Source organism: Hyperoodon ampullatus (assembly GCF_949752795.1).
Source record: "Hyperoodon ampullatus genome assembly, chromosome: 3".
In the NCBI taxonomy this organism is placed as follows: domain Eukaryota; kingdom Metazoa; phylum Chordata; class Mammalia; order Artiodactyla; family Ziphiidae; genus Hyperoodon; species Hyperoodon ampullatus.
The window spans coordinates 4,297,586-4,317,562 of NC_136916.1; the positions used below are offsets into that span (position 1 = coordinate 4,297,586).

Below are 19,977 nucleotides of genomic sequence, written 5' to 3' on the forward strand. Positions count from 1 at the left end.
CTTCAGCATTCTTCATGCAACCTGTTTCCTAGATATTTGATTATTTTTCCATTTCTCTATAGGAAGAACCTATTCAAACATTTTTAGACACATCCCATTTGCATCTCTGTTTAACCAAGAGTACAGTACACAATAAATCCTGAAAGCTCCTTTTTTTTTTTTTTTTTTTTTTTGGCCACACCACGTGGCATGCGGGATCTTAGTTCCCCGACCAGACATCGAACCCAGGTCCCCCTGCAGTGGATGCGTGAAGTCAACCACTGGACCGCCAGGGAAGTCCCCTGAAATCTCCTCCTTTAATAACATATTAGATTGAAGAAATTTTAGCTCAAAAATTTTGTTTAAAGGATATTAAAATGTAAAAAAGCACTCATTCCAATCAGTGGCATAAGTACCATAAACTAAACTCTAATTGTACTATCTGGATGCAATAGCTAAAAAAAAAAAAAAAGAAGCAGAGGTGGTGTTTTTTTTTTTTTATTTTTTTTTTATTTTTTATTTTTTTTGCGGTATGCGGGCTTCTCACTGCTGTGGCCTCTCCCGTTGCGGAGCACAGGCTCCAGACGCGCAGGCCCAGCGGCCATGGCTCACGGGACCAGCCGCTCCGCGGCATGCGGGATCCTCCCGGACCGGGGCACGAACCCACGTCCCCTGCATCGGCAGGCGGACTCTCAACCACTGCGCCACCAGGGAAGCCCGGTGTTTTTATTTTTAAATTTGTTTTAATAGTTGCCACGCTGGTTTTCTTTTTTAGCTTTTGCTATTTAAGAAAAAAAAAAAGTTTTATTCCTTTAATCCCTCCAGAACATGTAACAAAGAGGCAGCATTAGTACATTGTCAGTTTACCCTTCTAAGAGGGGCTCACTGATTAGGTGAAAGAAAGTAGGACAGAATTCTACTAAACAGAAGCCTGGGTCCTTGTCCTAATTCTGTCACTTAAGAGCTCAATGAGCTTGAACAAGACTCTTCAATATCCACCATCAATTTCTTCATAAAATGGGGTAACCATACCTGCACTCCTTGCCCCACTGAGTAGTTGCAAAGACCAAGCAAAGTTATACTTTGGGATATTGGGGAATGCAACACTGAGACACTACATAAACATAAGCTACTAATGGCTGATGGTACAGCTTAACAGCATCATTAAAAAAAAGTCCAGGATACACACACACACACACACACAAATTCTTTACAGCATTATTCACAGGAGCCACAAGGTGGAAGCAGCCCAAATGTGCCTCAACAGATGAATGAATAAAGAAAATGTGGTCTACCTACATAACGGAATATTATTTGGCCTTGAAAAAGAAGGAAATTCTGTCACATGCTACAACATGGATGAGCCTTCAGGTCATGATGCTAAGTAAAAGAAACCAGTCACAAAAGGACCAATACAGTATGATTCCATTTATATGAGGTACCTCGGGTAGTCAAAATCATGGAAACAGAAACTAGAATGGTAGTTGCCAGGGACTGTGGGGAGGAGGAAACAAAGAGATATTGGCCAACAGGTAGACAGTTTCAGGTTTGCAAGATGAGAAAGTTCTAGAGATGCAACACAACAACCGGAACATAGTCAACACGACTGAACTATACACTTCAAAATGGTTAAGAGGATTAATAAAATCCACTTTGGTATGGTTAGTTTAAGGTAAATTGGAATTAGATGGGATTTAAACAAAATTAAACCAAAATAACAGCCTTTGTTGGACCCTCAGTTAGCAATCTTGATAACCTTAGAAAAAAGCACATCACTGGACAGCAAAGGCTCTATCCCCAAAGAGACATCCACTTCATGGTGGGGCATCTATAATCCCTGGTGCCCTGCTTCCGGTCTTCCAGCCCTCTCCCACCCCAGCAGTATCTCCCATCCACCTGCTCCCCATTCCTACAGCCTTTGGCTCACTGCTGTTAGTCCATCACTTATCACCTTATGCTCAGTCAGGACACACATGTCTGGCATCATCATTAATTAGACCAGGAGCTTCTCGAGGGAGAAACCACATCTAGCAGATCTTTGATACTCCTTCTTCTAGCTCCTAGCTCAATAGCACAATACCACCCATCAAATGTTTGCTAATTGAATAAATTCTACTGTCTTACAGTTTTCAACATCTTTCCTTTAGTTGTTGGTGGGGCAAAAACTCAAGAGCAGAGAGAGGTTGAGTGTTTTAACTGCTTAAAGATCTTTGTGTTGCTCCCCGTTCATATCTGGTAGAGAGAAAAAGAGGGAAGAATCATGTATTTATAGCTGTGTTTATAAAGATACCACAAAGATGTTCAGTTATAGCTCTCAATGAAAAAGAAGGCTTGAGCAGCAAAGTTTATAATAATCCTTCCCCAATCCATTTATGGTTTTGAAACAGCCAGAAGTCTGTATTATATTAACAGTCCTTAAAAGGGTTCTTACACAAGAGTGCAATTTGAATGTGGGCAAACCTCAGCACCCTAGAACTCCCATTAATAAAAACCATAAATCCACTGTAAGAGAGTGTTGAATTAGAGTATCGGATTCCCTTTAAAACATGTAACTCTTATCCATTAGAAACTTAAAACTCACTCCTGGGTAGACTGCCAAGATAAATATAACCATAAGGAAACAGGGAACGATATGTAATTTTATTCCTAAAATACTCAGGTGTTACTCAGAAAAGAACCCGTGAGAAAAGCAAGAGAGCATTGTGTTAACTTGCTCTTGATAACGGAGGCACGAATCTACAGTCACAAGATTAAGAAGCACAGAGCCTGCCTTTACTCTCAAGGGGCTCAAAGTCTAGTGCAGGGGACAGGACACCGCCTCAGTCCCGGGGATGGATAGGAGTGCAATTGGACCTGATCGATGAGTTGCTGTCAACATCACATAATAGTGCAAATGCCACTCAAGGCAGCTGTCACTGGACAGTACAGATGTGCCACCGAGCACTCACCACCGAGTCAGAAACAACTCCAAGACAGTAGTGACCACATAACGGAGCACAGCCCTATGGGGCCTTCCCAGGACAGAACCCCCCACCCCAAGTCCTCCGCCTGCCTCGTCTGTAGAAAAACTTGAGCCAAAGAATACGTTTCATCAGAGAAGTAAGAAAATGCAGATACAAAGGAAAACCGTCAAACAAAACAAAACAGTAATAGTTTAGTCATTAAACAAAGTCAAGGACCTTTAGTTCCTCTTCAAGAGCTATCAATAATATTCTGAGCCATGTCTTGTGAGCTGTTGTGCAGATACTGAAACCCCACCAGGTGGAAGAAGTTAACTACATGATGACCAGACTGTAGCCATGACATAAGCTGTCACAATTCCAAAGAAACGGGAGGAAACCGATCCTGGAACTGAAGACTAACTGTACTTAAAACAATCAAGATGATGCTAATCAGACCACCCCACGACCAACTGCAAGATGACTGTCAGAACTGACTGTGCTATCCTGCATGAAGCCCCCTCCCTCTACCTACGTAGACACCCATGAAACTCCCCTTGAAAAGCTCTTGCTCCCGATTGGCAATGGGGAGTTGGTTCTTTGGGACATGAATCCACCTTCTCCCCAGGATTGCTGGCCTCCTCAATAAAGCTATCTTTCCTTGTACCCAACACTTGTGTCTCAGATTGGATTCTTGAGCAACAAGCAGTCGAACCTGAGTTTGGTAACAACCATATATAATGGTGTATGGTGACCTTGCACAACTAAAAAGGGAATGAAAATAGTGGTTTCATTGCTTCTAATACAGACTCTCCATTAGACACTGAATTTGAAGGCAGGAGCAGTGTGTTCCAGCTACCTGTGCCCATCCCAGTCCCCTATCTGGGAACTCTGGACTGGACATGTACAGCTCATGAAATTATCACTGGAACCAAGAGTGTCACATGTAACTTATCAAAAGGTCAAGGAGCCAGTCTACGGCAGAGATGGAATCCAAATCCAGGCTTTCCTGAGTTGAGTAGTTGTGACAGAGACCACACGACCAGCAGCACCTTCAACATCTATCTGACCCTTTACAGAAAATAACCTGCTGAGCCCTGGACCAAGGCTTTGAGCTTGGGAGGATGAAATTCACATTGACGGAAATAAGAAAATGCAGAGAAGAAAGGGTTTGTAGGAAAAGAATGGGGAGCTCCATTTTAAATGTCAGAACTGATAGAGATGCCGTAAAAAGGAAGATGTGAGATACTAACACTAGGGAGAGAGGCCAAGGGCAGAGGTGCAGACTTAAAGTGAGAATGAAGCAGTGAGAAGGACTAGATGGTATAAGGAAAGACGGCAGTGGTTGAAAACTCCTTATGGATGTGAAGCTCTCTATTCAAAAGGAGAGCTTACACAGAAGTCCCAATATGTCAAACAAGAAAAAAAAAAAAAAAAAAAGGAGAGAGCTGCTTTGGCTGAATCTAGGAAGAATGCACCAGAACTCAAGCTGCTGGGCAGCCCTCTGCCTCTGTAGCAGCTCCCAAGATCCACCAGTTTGAAAACCAAAGGCATGCCTCCAATGATAAAAGCCAGAAGGTCAAGGTTGGTGCATTTGGCTGGATGAACTTCCACACTTTGGTGGAGGGAAACAGTGGAAGATATTGAAAAGGAACAACCAGAGAGGTAGTAGAAATAGGCTTACGATGTAGCCAGGACCTGCCCGACAAAACTGACTCAGTAGAGGGCTTCCCTGGTGGCGCAGTGGTTGGGAGTCTGCCTGCCAATGCAGGGGACACGGGTTCAAGCCCTGGTCTGGGAAGATCCCACATGCCGTGGAGCAACTGGGCCCGTGAGCCACAGCTACTGAGCCTGCGCGTCTGGAGCCTGTGCTCCGCAACAAGAGAGGCCGCGACAGTGAGAGGCCCGCGCACTGCGATGGAAGAGTGGACCCCGCTCACTGCAAATAGAGAAAGCCCTCGCACAGAAACGAAGACCCAACACAGCCCAAAATAAATAAATTAAAAAAAAAAAAAAAAAAAAACTGACTCAGTAGAGAAGAAAAACCCTGAGACCAGTGTGAGAAAGAGCCAGCCAGCCTGCTGGGGGATGGGAGACCACCCAGAGGAGAAGGAGCCACCCAAGCTGACAGCTGCCAACCTACAGACACAGGCAAGAGGTCATCCCAGATCAGCCAGTCACCAGCTCACCTGCCAGCTGGCCAGTGACGCATGGAAGAGCATCGTGACCGAAGCCACTTAACAGAGAGCAGTTTGTTCTGATGTAAAAGACAGTACAGGAATTGATGCTGTATGTACTGCATGATCATAACTGCTCTAGATGATTTCAAAAAGCTTTGCTTTTTCCTCTTCTATCTTTCAAATTGGCTATCATGAACAGTAATCACTCAGTAAGTGTTGTCAGTACTGTGTTATTACTATTATTGTCAATTAACACTGGAGAAGGGTGGAATTACAGCGCCAGCGTATATGACTGTACCTACCCAGTCATATTTATGAGTTATGCAGAAGCCTAACAGGTGCACAGGGCTTTCACATACTTTTGCTTTCTTACAGGTAGAAAAAAATGCAACCTAAGTTAATATGTATTTCAACAATAAATGAACTCATGATGTTGGAAATTAGACATATTTTGCCAATTTTCTAGCTGTATTTGGAAGGTAGTTGCTATGAGCAAAAGAGGGCTGACAGTGTTTCAATGCAAAAATTAAGAGACAACATTAAAATCAACAATGGGAAAATAATTTGAGCCTAAAATATTTTCCAAAGAATGTCTCCCATACTTCATGTTTTTGGTGATGAGACCTCTCTGCTGGATTTTATTTCTTACCAATTAAATGTGTTATTTTTCCCCGTATGTGTAGCCATCTAGTTTTAATACCTGCCACATGTTCTTTGGATTTTATCCAATAGTCTACTTTGTGGGTTTAAGAGAATATGTGATACAGGCATATACACATACTTCTCTCCTACCTCCTATGTGATTTTCCCAGTAAGATTCATTTTTAAAAACATGTCTAATGTTTCTTGAAATAAAAAATTCATGTCTGGGTTGAAGGTGAATAGCCACATTCCTGTTTCTTCTTTCTTCTGAAAAGGCCAGGTAGGGGAATATTTCCAACTGGGTAGGATTCTCCCAGTGTCTAAGGCATTTACGGACTAAGGTAATAAGAGAAACATTTATTTCCTCTTTTATAGTATGTTTATTGATAAATGTGGGGAATAAAAACATGGTCAATTGAACAAATGCTTCCTCCTGAAAGTTTTTTTTTTTTTCCCTAAAGTCTAAACCCATAGATGCAAAGAACAAAAAATGAGATGGGAGTAGACAAAAACGTAGGGTAGAGAAAACAATAGGCAGTGGCAATTCACAGAGTAGAAAGAGTGAAAACTAAAGTATCAAGAGACTGTGGACTCCTTTGGGGACACCGATCAGATGAAAAGAAAAGCCACCCCCCCACTACCCTATAAAAGACCAGCAGTCAAGAAGCTTCCAGTCAGCTGTATGTCATGCTCTTAATTATGAATGGATAACCCCAAATCAAACTTTTGAAGAAAGTCTCCAGATGTAAGAATAAAATCCAACCAAAAAGTTTAAAAAACACTGACAGTACAGAAAAATCTTTAAAAGATAATCTTAAGAGATATAAGAGAAAATATTATAGCCATGGAATAGGGACAAGAAGCTATAAAAGGGGAGACAAGAGGAAAGCTCTTGGGAATTAGACATTTTCAAAAATAAAAATTTCAATAGGTAGGTTAAAAGTGGAGAAGAACTCGATTAGTAGAACAAAAAGACAGAGGGATAGTAGGGAAACATGAGTAGAGAAGAAAACTCTAATCAGACACATGAAAAACTAGAGAACCAGATAAAAGAGGAAAGAACGGGAGAGGAAATTATCAAAAACAAATAAATAGACAAATAAACAAATAACACACTTTCCAGAAGTGAAGTGACTGGCCCTTCACACTGAACATTCACACGAAGAGCCAGGCACAAGAAATAATAAGCCTCGCACCAAGGCGAAATTTCAAAATTCCAAGGGAAGAACAGTTCTCAAAATATTAGATAAAATGATATAGAAATCGAACTCAGAGACAGAATGACATGGGCAAACACAGCAGCAGTGCTGGATGCCAGAAGAAAACAAAACAATGCCTTTAAACTTCTGAAGAAAAACGCTTTTCATACATCAATACTATACCCAGCCAAGCTAGTAATTAAATGTGAGGCTAGAATAAAGACATCTTCAAGTTGGTAAGGTCTCAGAAAAGTAAGCTTCCTCTGGAAGGTTCCATGTTTTCTGGCTGCTGAGCCTTTCCTAATGTTAGCCATTACTCACATTACTTATCAGGCCTTCCCTCTTCTCCACTCCCCACTTTCTACTTCACAAGCTAAACTCCATCCTGGAAGGTATAGTTCGAAGCCATCACCACCTCCAGGAAGGATTTTCTGTTCCTGCCAGAAGCAGGCAGTCTATTCCTCTGGAGACTCACAGACTTCTTTACTCCCCCAAAACACTTCTCGTCTGCTTCTGATTAGTGTGATTTAAGGCCACGACTTTTCTCCCTAAACAAATACTAGAAGTTTTCTACAGCAAAATATCTGCCTGTTTTTTTCTTGTGGCTCTGGTCTTGCAATGCCTTCCCTACTCACCAACTGTGACTAATACACTTTCTTCAATATAGTAGACATTTACTAATAAGAGAGCAATTGACTTAAAATTTAACATTAATCCATTCTTCTAAGAATACCACACCAAACCTATTTGATCTCTGCTCCAATGCCTTCCACATCCAGATTTCCCAACTCAGAGTCTCTGCACGTAGGGCAGGAAGGATCATTTTTGGGGAGTGAAAAGGAAAAGAAAAAATAATTCTTTCAATTAAAAAAAAGTGATCTTAGGACCCAGCAACATCCATGCAAAAATTTGTACATGAATGTTTGTATGAGCATTATCCACAATAGCTTAAAAATGGAAACAACCCAAATGTCCACCAACTGATAAATGGATAAATAAAATGGGATATATACATACAATGGAATATTACTCGACAAGGAAAAGGAATGGAGTACTGATACATGCTATAACAGGAATGAACATTGAAAACGTTACATAAGTGAAAGCAGCCAATCACAACAGATCTCCTATTGCATGATTTCATTTACATGCAATAACCAGAACAGACAAATCTATAGAGACAGAAAGGTTGAATAATGGTTGCCTAGGGTTGGGGTGGGTGGGGAGAATGGGACATGACCACTGATTTAGAACATGGGACTTCTTTAGGGGACAATGAAAATGTTCTAAAGTTGATTATAGCGATGGTTGCACCATGCTAAATATTCTAAAACCCACTGAATTGTACACTTTATTTTTTAAAAAATATTTAAATATTTATTTATTTAATTTTGTCTGCTCCAGGTCTTAATTGCTGCACACGTGATCTTTTTTTTTTTTTTAGTTGTGGCACGTGGGCTTCTTAGTTGCGGTATGCATGTGGGATCTATTTCCCCAACCAGGGATAGCACCTGGGCCCCCTGGATTGGGAGCACAGAGTCTTACCCACTTGACCATCAGGGAAGTCCCAAATTGTACACTTTAAATGAGTGAACTATATCTCAATAAACCTGTTCTAATAAAAAGATCAATGTGGGAATAAACTAAATTCCTATATTATTTGTGTTTGTTTAAGAGCACTAGCTTAAATAGGGCAGGCTTTGTAAAGTACGGCAAACCTGAACAAGATCAAAATGTGCGTCTGGGATCAGAAAACACCAAGTTGAAAAACAAGGTCATATCAGTTACTTGCCTCAAAATAAATATTTAATGTGTTCACTGTAGAGCTTACTAGTTTAAGAGAAGCCATACTAAAGCAGTAGTGAAAACTATTGGGTTTTATGGGAATCACAGACGGCCTGGTTATATAACCTTACGTAGGTCACCTAATTTCAAAAGGTATTTTCTTTAGTTTCACTCCTTGCCAATCACCTTATTTCATGGGCATATTCTTGGCAATTAATGGATAATACATTTCATATTTACAGAGTGCCAGGATCTGAAAGCACTGTTGAGGTTTATTCCAGGCATTTGCACACACTTAGGGCACGTGATCTGCAAGGTTGGTAAGTTAAAGCACCCACTTAGAAAGGCTTCCTGTTTGAGGGGTACTATCATAGTTATAAAACAAATGTAGAAAACGTTTGAGTCTTCCAAAATGAATGGAAAAAGTGTTTGAAACTCTCTTAAAAGTAAAGAATGATTTCATATTTTTTTTTTTTTTTAATTTTTATTTTTGGCTGTGTTGGGTCTTCGTTTCTGTGCGAGGGCTTTCTCTAGTTGTGGCAAGCGGGGACCACTCTTCATCGCAGTGCGCAGGCCTCTCACTATCGCGGCCTCTCTTGTTGCAAAGCACAGGCTCCAGATGCACAGGCTCAGTAGTTGTGGCTCACGGGCCTAGTTGCTCCGCGGCATGTGGGATCCTCCCAGACCAGGGCTCGAACCTGTGTCCCCTGCATTGGCAGGCAGATTCTCAACCACTGTGCCACCAGGGAAGCCCAATGCAAATTCCTGGGCTCCAGCTTAGAGCTGGCTCCCTGGCAGGTCCCACGAGGAATCTGAATTTTTTTTTTTTTTTTTTTTTGGTGTGGTACGCGGGCCTCTCACTGTTGTGGCCTCTCCCATTGCAGAGCACAGGCTCCGGACGCGCAGGCTCAGCGGCCATGGCTCACGGGCCCAGCCGCTCCGCGCCATGTGGGATCTTCCCAGACCGGGGCATGAACCCGTGTCCCCTGCATCGGCAGGCGGACTCTCAACCACTGCGCCACCAGGGAAGCCCGATTTCATATATTTTTGAACTTTAAGGTTTCATTTTGAAATACGTCCCACAAAGGCACAATGATATGCTGGTGGAGGAGAGTAGATTAAAAATAGCCTAATGAATGACCCATCTACAATCCTTCTTTTGCATACCTTCTTCAAAGATATCAGAATTAAGAAATCAGGCCTACCAAACCATGATTTTAACTAAAAGTAAACTTAAATCCTACTCTTTGTATCTCCTTTCAGAACGTATTCCAATTCTCACTGACCCTAGTGTAACTCATTTGACTACATCAGAGGTTTAAGATATGGGCCTAATTTTAAAGAAGAAAAATGGATGTAGGTAAACTATTTTCATTAAACATACGATATAGCCCTTCAATTATTTTGCCTTTGTTTTAAATTCTCTTCATTTTCTTTCATCTTCTACTTCATTTGTAACTATAAGCTTTTTAGTCTGTATGATAAATAACACGAATCTGGTTTGATTTAGGAACAATATTATGATCCACACTGGGTTGAAAAATACTTAAAAGTTCTATGCAGCTGTGTCACTGAACTCAGAACTTATAGCAGTGAGAGACAAAAATGCACCAATCGGATAACTAAAGACTTTGTGGTTTGTGAAAAGCAAACCTACAAGACATTGGGTTGTATGATGATGCGATATGAGGCTGTGAAACTGTTTAATTTTGGTATGTGAAAAAATCACATGAATAAACGAGTGCAAATAGAACACTCTTATTTCTGGAATACAGACTCTTATTTTTCTTGACTTTTCTTTCCACCCAGGTGCAAAATATAGAGTGAAGAATTCAGATTCTAAATTGCAACTTATATTAGCAACACCGCAAATTTGGGGCAATTAACTCCACTAGTCATACATTCATTATTTAATTTCAACCTCATAATTTTTCTATTGTAGTAAGAACATTTAACAAGACATTTACCCTCTTAACAATTTCTAAATGTAGATTGTGAACTGCAGGCACAATGTTGTACAGGAGATCTCTAGGACTTACTCATCTTTCTCTCCATGGAGTAGCAGCTCCCAATCTCCTCCTCTAGCCCCAGGCAGCCACCATCCTGCTCTCTCCTTCTAGGAGTTTGACTACTTAAGATACCTCGTATTAGTGGAATCATAAAGTGTCCTTCTGTGATCGGCTTATTTCACTTAGCATATGCCCTCCACTTTCATCCATATTGTCACAGCATGTTTTAAATGGTTCACTTGGGTAGAGCAGATTAGTTGGTGGCAACTGGGCCACACCTTGCTTTATCAGTTTCCTGCCTCTACCCTTCATGAATCCTCTCAGAGTCAAGACTGTGTCACACCTGGAGATGACTTCCCTGCTCGCGGAGGTGAGCACATTGTTTTGATGTCCGCAAGTCCTGCTTTTTTTTTTTTTTTTAAAGTCAAGGTCTCCTGGCAGCTCCTCTGCAAACTACTATGGCAGCTGGGCTACAGGTCACATGCATATTACATAATGGCCGTCCATGCATTCAAACGAGCATCTCTAAGCCACGATTCCCATAGCAACACACAGAGATTTTACTCATCTCAGAGATGAAGCAGCCAGCAGAAGTATTCTAATGTTAGTTACCCTCGATTTTCCTTTTTTTTTAGCAAGATCAACACAGCACTTTTTTCGAAGCAGTCATTTTTTCAAAGGAAAACCAATGAAAACTGTGTTGAAATATGTTCACTTAAAAGTTACCGAGTTATCACACACACACCGAGGCCCTTTGAACATGAACAACAGTCGATGCTTTAGAAATAGCTGCTATTTGAACGAATGCATGGGAAAAAGAATCCAAATCATGACCATTAGTGAAATGAAACAGTCTCAGCTAAATTCTGTACTTCTATGTTTCATATGTCTTTTCCAGTCCCCCCGTTCCATATATATGCACTTTATTATTGTGGGATGGAGAAGAAAGTGCTCCAAGGGAACAATTTTAATTAATAAAATCCTTTCTTGCTTTATTTTTGAAAAGCATAATGCAATCCATTTTTTAAATATAAGAAAAATGCCATCATAAAACACCTAGGGAGTAAAATTTGGGAGAAAAATTGTTGTCTAAGAGAATAAACATTAGCTTGAAGAATGTGTGTTTTTCTGAGTAGAAAACTGGTTTCCTGAAAAAACTGAAGTAAAATCCTTTTGATATTAGAAGCAGTTTTTCCTCTTTGTATATTCAGGGATCCTTTTTGTGTGTCTAAGTAAACCATCCACCCATGGAAACAAGTTGCCTGGATTATAAAACAACATAAAAGGCAAGACCACTCATATATCACACTGCCTTCCTCTGCCAAGGGAAGAAAGTACATTCCATTTCTTGTACCTCTTTTCCGCCAGAGAGACCACACGTGCACTTCAGGAGGAACTGCCACAGGTGGCCCATCACGGACCCAGCACGACACGCAAAGAGCCTGGCGGAGAACGGAGGGGGTTTTACCTTTGCTTTCTCCAGCTGGGCCTGGGCCTGTCGTCGTGCTTCTCTGCGCACCGTCTCCCGATCTTCCTCCAGAGAAACATCTGAATCGGACGGACGGCTGGTGTAGGAGTCTGCCGAACCCTGGAGAGGGAAATCGACCTTTTAAAAGAGATTGCATCTGTGAGGTTTGCAATGGCCACGTCTCACTGACACGGCAGTCAGCTTCCTAGACTGTGCTATCCACTCCTGAAAAGAGGAGAAAATAATCCAACTGGTGGCAAACCAGCTCCACACATCGCGCTCTGGTCTGCAGACCACGCACTAGGAGAGCTGGTGCCTTTCAAGTTACCATTCCTTCCCAAACCTTACGGGCCAGTTAGCAGCCTTTCTGGAAGCCAGAACAAGTTCTCTGTATCATCAAACCAGCTCTGTGCTGCAGTGCAGCGTAGGGCACAGACGGGTTTCAAGGAGAGCTTCAAGAACAGTCTACAGCTACAGCAAGAATTTCCAATTAGAAAGAAGACAGGCTAATAAAACATACAGGGAAGTCGAACGAGTTATCAACTTGAACTCTCTGAAATGTCACTACCATAGATGTCACCCACTTGCATCTTAAGCATCCTTTTGTACCTACCTCTGTATTCACCTGATACCTCCTCTGACAAACCTGTAATGCGATAGCCGCCAGCTTCCCTCAATCTTTAAGCCACACATGTTTTTTTCAATCCCTTTAAAGAGATATTTCATCAAAGCTGTCTATGGAAAACACCTGTCTGGGAGAGCTCCTAGGGCAATAAATCACAGCATAGGAAAAGGAGCTCAGAGGATTAGAGGACTCTCTCCCGTTCCCTCTCCAGCAATCAGCATATTACTCATCACGGGCGCCCCAGACAAGCAGCAGAAACAACGACAAAATAACGTCTCCCCTCAACGAGAGCCCTGGAGCTTACAGAGATGTCCGAATTCTTCAGCCTTCCTCCCTTGGCGCGTTTCAGAAGCCTGATCCAGGTGGCCTTCATCAGCCAGACAGCGCCCTTCTCGTCCGCAGCTGCAGCCCCGGGCACCGATCCTCAGTGCGCGCTGAGCCCCGCAGAACCCCTTTTCTGTTCCCGTCCATGCTCTGGGCAAACCCCTCCTCTCCGTCCCTTTCTGCCTCCGGGGCTTTCACTTCCTACCCCGGAGGACTCCAGTCCAAGGAGCTTCTTATTTTCCCATTCCAGCCAGTGGGGAGGGGAAACAAACACTCGAGTGATTTCGATTGCTTTAAAGATAACACTTCAAGTGCATCCAACGGCATCAACTCGTCCTAAACTTCATGCATCTTATTACCCTATTCTCTTCCCGACTCTTGGATCGTTAAAAGACATTAGTTGTAAGAGAGCCTTTAAAACACACACACACACACTCACACACACACAAACCAACCTAGTGCAAAACGTATGCAGTGACATTTGCAAGTGCAAAGGTCAAGCCTTATCTTCAGAGATCTGGAGGGGGAGGGCGGAGGACGCGCTCACCGCACTGGGCATGCTCCGTGTGTAGCCTTTTTACGCAGACGCTCACATCACATGGTTAGTCTCTGTCAAATTGCCATTTTGCATCCAAAGTGTAAACATCTGGAAAGGGCTTTTTGCTTCTATAGTAACAGGCACCTGGAATATTTGGCATGTTTCTATTTCAGATCAAACATTCTCTCAAAAATAAAGTGTAATCTCTCCCTCTTTTTTTTTTCATTTAAGGATCTCTTTCCATTAATGTGCTGCAGAAAGTATATCCTATGCCACTGGACAATTCGTAGATAATAAATATGATATACATTGATGGGCAACCAAAATCAAATCATGCTCATCCATCCTAGTATCAAGCCGCTCTTGATTTCCTAAACAAAATGCGAGAGATTTGCCCATTGAATTAGGTCTTGAAAGTAATCACAGCGCTAAGCAATGCTTTTAACGGAGCTCAAAATGACTTCGAACTGCTTCTGCAACTGAGAAACTACCCTTCCCAATAAAGTCACTGGAATAAGTAAGAGTGTGAACTGTTATCACGTAATTACGAAGAAATTTCAAAGCTTGGTTGATTTATTAGGTGGAGTTAAGATTCATAGAACAATCTGGTCCAAACTCTTCTTACAAATAAAGTGACTGGGGCTTGGGAAAGAAAGTTACTTATTCATTTCCACTACTAATGGAATTACATTTTCGAAAGTTTATGAAGAAACACACACTTCCAGGTTTCTTAAAGTAAACATAAAATACTATCACTGCATTCCGAACTACATTTCTGTTTGAGTGTCCTGGAGGGGATTGTTTTGTAAAGTCTGGTGGGGATTGTTTTGTAAAGTCTCATGCGAATGAAAGAACGGATTCTTATGGAAATCTTCCTTACATTCCCTCCCTCCCTCCCTTCCTAACCCTCCCCACCCCCATTCCTTTCATTTCTAGGCTAAGACCAATCTTCATGACTTAAATACCAGAAAATACAGTAGAATAGAGGCTTTAGAATAAACGTTGCAGATCAAATGCACCCTCACTGTGGTATCATTGCATAAATTAATAAATAGATTACTTACCTTGTTATCAATTGAATGTAAAATGCATGAGGAAGAGGAAATGCATTGCAAGTTTTTCATTCTAGTACAATTTACAAGGGAGACAGGGGTTTTTCTACACCAACACACAGGCTAGGGTATTCCTAATTTTCCCAGACGGTTTCCTATAGCAGGGATAGCACAGTAGAAAATTACCATGAAGCATGATTATATCCCGTAAAAGACATCAGGCCCCATAGTCACAAGTGCTGGCATTTTAAACCCAGTCACCCTGCCACAGGGTCAAGTCACGCCTCAGTGAAGATACAAAGTTTCTGTCATTAAGAAGCCCATAATGAGAGGAAGAGAGTAACATACACATACATACACACACACACACACACACACACACACAATTGTGTGTGATCTCATTCCCTTTTGAACAAAATAAGATTTAAAAAATCCTTTGCTCGTAATCAGATGTAGCTTTTAATTACACGGTCATTTTGAGACCTGTTTCCAGGTTGAAATAATTAAGCAGTTTAAAAGGCCCTCTCCACTGAGTTTTGGCAATGATCCTTTTTTCTTATATATTTTTTAACATCTTTATTGGAGTATAATTGCTTTACAATGGTGTGTTAGTTTCTGCTGTATAACAGCAATGATCTTTTGAATACTTGCAACAATATATTAACCTTTGACTACAATATGAACTGATGTCCACGTGACTTTCATTCCTTGGATATGTGAAGTACACACTTTCCAAATACTTTTCATTATAGAAGTTACATGTATCCATTATAGGACAAGAGACACACAGATAACATTTACTTTAAATTCTCCCATCCAAAGAGAGTCACTATTAAATGGTAGCGCTGTTTAGCTTCCAGAGTTCTTGCATTTTTGAAAGTCACTCTCCAAACGTGTGCCTTACAATTAATCTCCTTCCTTCCGGGAGTGTGGATTTATGCAGTTAGAAGTGGTGTATCTAATTAAGCTTTTGCCTTTGGTACCATATGGACTTTCTGGGTCATTCTGCCTCAAGTAGTCTTCAATCAGGAAGAGCTGGCAGTCATTTCCGTAAATCCAGAAAAGGTTGTCACAAGATGTACCCCTGATCTCTCGGGTTCCTGCAATATGATTAGCTGAACTTTTGTAGTATTTGTCCTGGCAGGTACATCACAGATTTCCTTTTCCACATCTTAATATTCTCATTCCTCATCATATAGTTCTAAAATGCAACCTGCAGCTAATGTCTACCAATAGCTCACCTGGGATCATTTATTTTTATCCTCAGGAGTCTCACTCCAAATTGTGTTCTTTGCTTATAGGAGACTTTAGTTAATTGGATTAATTCATGCTTCTATCTATTATTCAGTTTCTGGTGTTTTCCATTTTATGCCAAATATTTACACACAAAGCATCACGCTTTTCCTTTAACACTTTTTTTGTATTTATAATGTTTGCTTTTTTCATGCTGTACTCTACTGTTTCAATCATGTCTATTTCCAGGATTGTTTTTCTTGAGTGTTCTTGTACTTCCTCTTTTAAAGCCAAAAGGATAAGAGTCATCAGCCTATTGAGGACCAGCATCTTGGATCCCAAGTGGGTCATCCATTTCTGTAGGAACTCTTCATATGAAGCCTAAAGCAATGCTCTTGGGCAAAATCAATTTCTCATAGTATCCCAAGGCTACCTCAATTTTAGACAAAGCTGTGTCCCATCTAAAATACTCAAGACTTCAAATGTATAGGACTCATGCATAAGACTCCTCGTGTACAGGACTATGCTAAGCTAAGTTCAAAAATGACACAGGCTATTCAGATGAAGCCCATTTTCATTAATATCGTGTACTCTGGTTTGCCAATGTCACAAAATTACTATTCAAATCCATTCAATCACGAAAACCTCAGATGTGACTGGCCTGCCATTTGGCGAAACTTGAAAATATCAACACAGGTGATGGTGATAAATCTATGCAAGTTCATCCCTGTTATGATTAAGTAAAAGCTAAAATATTAGCTTCAATTTTCTCAAGAGCATAGGAAAATTTGTAAACTTCGTGTAAGTTTCATAAGTACTGGTGAAGAGATTAAATTTTGCCCCGAAACTAAACCAAACCAAACCGAACAAAAACACACACCACATGCATCTATTCAGTACTTACTATTTTGGAACCATAAGTGCTATAACTGTAAGTTAAATGCTGGGACTATGACTTTGTTTCCATCATGGAGCTTGATATTCTAGTGAAGAAGACCAATTAAAATAATTATCAGGGCTCCCCTGGTGGCGCAGTGGTTGAGAGTCCGCCTGCCGATGCAGGGGACACGGGTTCGTGCCCCGGTCCGGGAAGATCCCACATGCCGCGGAGCGGCTGGGTCCGTGAGCCATGGCCGCTGAGCCTGCGCGTCTGGAGCCTGTGCTCCGCAACGGGAGAGGCCACAACAGTGAGAGGCCCGCGTACCGCAAAAAAAAAAAATAATAATTATCAGAAAAATAATTACAGTGAGAAAACAGTGGACAGGCTGAGATGAGAGAATGATGATGGGAAGATGCTACTTTAGTTGGGAAGACAAGATGATCATCTGAGATGATATTTAAGCTGAAATATCCCAAAAGATAAAGAAAAAACAAGTTAGTCTTTGGATGTCCTGAGAAAAGCAATACAGGAAAAGGGAATGGAATATGCTAAGGCCCCGAGGACAAGGAATGCTTCGCAGTTTGAGGAATTGGACAGAGATCAGTGAGGCTAACGTGCTATCTTGCAGGTGCATTTATTTAAGCCTTCTCTCCTTTCCCTTCTTTTTCTCTCTGCAGGTGACACACGTGGAATACGTATTCTGGGAATCCTTTTCACTTATGTGGCATCACCTCACAGAAAAACTCCTTATACATGTTTGATTTTCTTAATTAGAAGTGGTATTTAAGTTGTCAGTAAATTCCACATTATTGGGAAAATCATGTCTTCTGAGGTTTAAACACAGTTCTCTGAATTTCTTCCTTCTAAATCCAGGGCTATCTCTTAAAGTCTAACATCGGTATATTTTTGAGATTGTTCTATATTACATTAATTTGAGCAATCAATTTATTAAGGCTAGACTATGTAGACGAGTGACAATAATTGCTTATTTTTAATGAATGCTTACACTGTACTAGGCACTGTGCTGATCCACCAGTGTTACATAATTTAATAATTAATTTTCTCCATTTTTCACTGATGAAGAAACTGACATAGAGAAGTTAAGTTAACTGAGTGAGGTTACGAAGCTAAAAATCGATGGGGGTAGGAATTAACCTTCAGCAATCTGAATTTAAGTTCCATGCATGCATCAGTTCAGAAAATTAAAAGCCAGAACAAATCCCTACATGCAACTGATGTTTCTATTAATCAAAAACATTCTTTCTTTTTTTTAAATTGAAGTATAGTTGATTTACAATGTTGTGTTAGTTTCAGGTGTCCGGCAAAGTGATTCAGTTTATTTATACACACACACACACACACACACACACACAATATATATATATATATATATATATTATATATATATATATATAGAGAGAGAGAGAGAGAGAGAGAGAGTCATTTTCAGATTCTTTTCCAGTATAAGTTATTACAAGATATTGAATATAGTTCCCTGTGCTATAGAAAACATCTTTTTCTGTCTGCCAGGCACATGTATAAACTTTTCTAAAGGTCGTAATGTGTTCTCATCTCTATCTCTGCTGAGCTTGGCGCCTTCCCCCTCCCTTCCTTTCTGCCTGTCCCCGTCCCTTCCCCATCCCCTCACTTACCCCCCACACATATACATCTTCACAGATTCTCAAATTTTATCTTCCTCAAAGGCACAATGAAGGTGCAATGAAACAGATAATTTCTCATTCATCAATGTAACACAGTTTTGTGAAAAGTTGCCTGATACCCTGAAATTTTCCTCATTTCAGAGTATCTCAGTTGTAAAGCATTCTGCAATGGAACGTAGATAAGTAGAATAGGAAAACAATGGAAGTCAAGAAAGCAGGTATTTAAGTTTTCCCCTTTTCCCTGAAAATGAACATAACTTTGGCAAGCTGGCCTTCAGCAGCCTCTTTGGCAGCTACTCGGGCCTGAAGCTGGCTGGAATTCAAGGGTCTTCTGACTAATCTTTCAGTTCAACAGGAACAGTTGCTAGTTTTCAGCACTGAAACTAAAGTTACTACAGAGTAGAAATGATAGGTCCAAGTCTCAGAGATGTGACTAACTTACATATTTTTAAGAGTAATATATTAAAACACCGTTATTACCAAATTATTCCTCGAATTGAGGGTATGATGGATGTTTCCGTTTTGTAGAAGAGTCCAATATTTGTAAAATGTGACACTGTTAAAAAGAACCACTATGAAAAAGCTAATATTAGATGGGAAATTTAACATTATTTTGAGTTTTAGATTTCAAGCATAGGATAAATAATTTCCCTTCACAATTACAACAGTGTTTGTGTACGTTGGGGGAGTTTTTTAGCCTATAATATATATTTACTGATGGTGATAGATTACAAGTGTTTTTTCATGCTAATATAATTTCTTAAAAAATTTATTTTTCATTCATGAGAATAAAAATGAACAGGAAAGAAGAAGAAAATTAGTGGCCTGGGAGAGCTGGACTTTCTCAAAATATTGCTGAAAAAGAAGGAGTGAATGAAGCACACACAGGAAATTCCAGGTATAGGAATCCATGATGGGTATGGATATAGTAAGAAACCCTGAGTGGGCATCACTACCTTTAGTCTTTCTACTGAATCATTCCACTCAGCATACACACACGTTATTATTTCCTTCTGCCTAATCAATCAATGTGATATACCACATCTACAAAAGAAAAAAAAACACATGATGATCTCAACAGAAGCAGAAAAAGCATTTGACAAAATTCAACATCCATCCATGATAAAAACTCTTACCAAAGTGAGTTTAGAGGAAACATATCTAATAACATAATAGCTAAATAGATATAAAATAATAATAGATAAATCAATATAAATAAATAAATAATAGATAAATAAATATAAAATAATATTAGGGAAATAATAGGAAATATTAATAACAGGGAAATAACAGGAAAAATAATAATAATAGGGAAATAATAAAAGCTATTTATGACAAAACCACAGCCAATATAATGCTCAATGATGAAAACCTGAGAGCCTTCCAGTTAAAATCTGGAATAAGACAAGGATGCCCACTTTCACCACTTCTATTCAACATAGTATTAGAAGTCCTGGCCACAG

The 19,977-nt window shown here is 40.4% G+C and overlaps 1 protein-coding gene across 9 annotated transcripts in view; it reads right to left on the reverse strand.

Annotated features, from left to right (window-relative positions):
• Positions 1-19,977, reverse strand: part of CACNB2 (calcium voltage-gated channel auxiliary subunit beta 2) — a gene marked incomplete at both ends in the record, with an annotated part of 349,474 nt that overhangs the window by 129,159 nt on the left and 200,338 nt on the right. For 7 of the 9 annotated variants that reach the window (XM_079699458.1, XM_079699456.1, XM_079699462.1 and 4 more), the window contains one exon: positions 12,202-12,321. In XM_079699458.1, coding sequence (XP_079555584.1) covers positions 12,202-12,321 — 120 coding nt within the window. Of the gene's footprint in view, positions 1-12,201; positions 12,322-13,130; positions 13,200-19,977 lie in introns of those variants that run through there. The other 2 variants (XM_079699463.1, XM_079699459.1) reach the window with 1 other exon arrangement.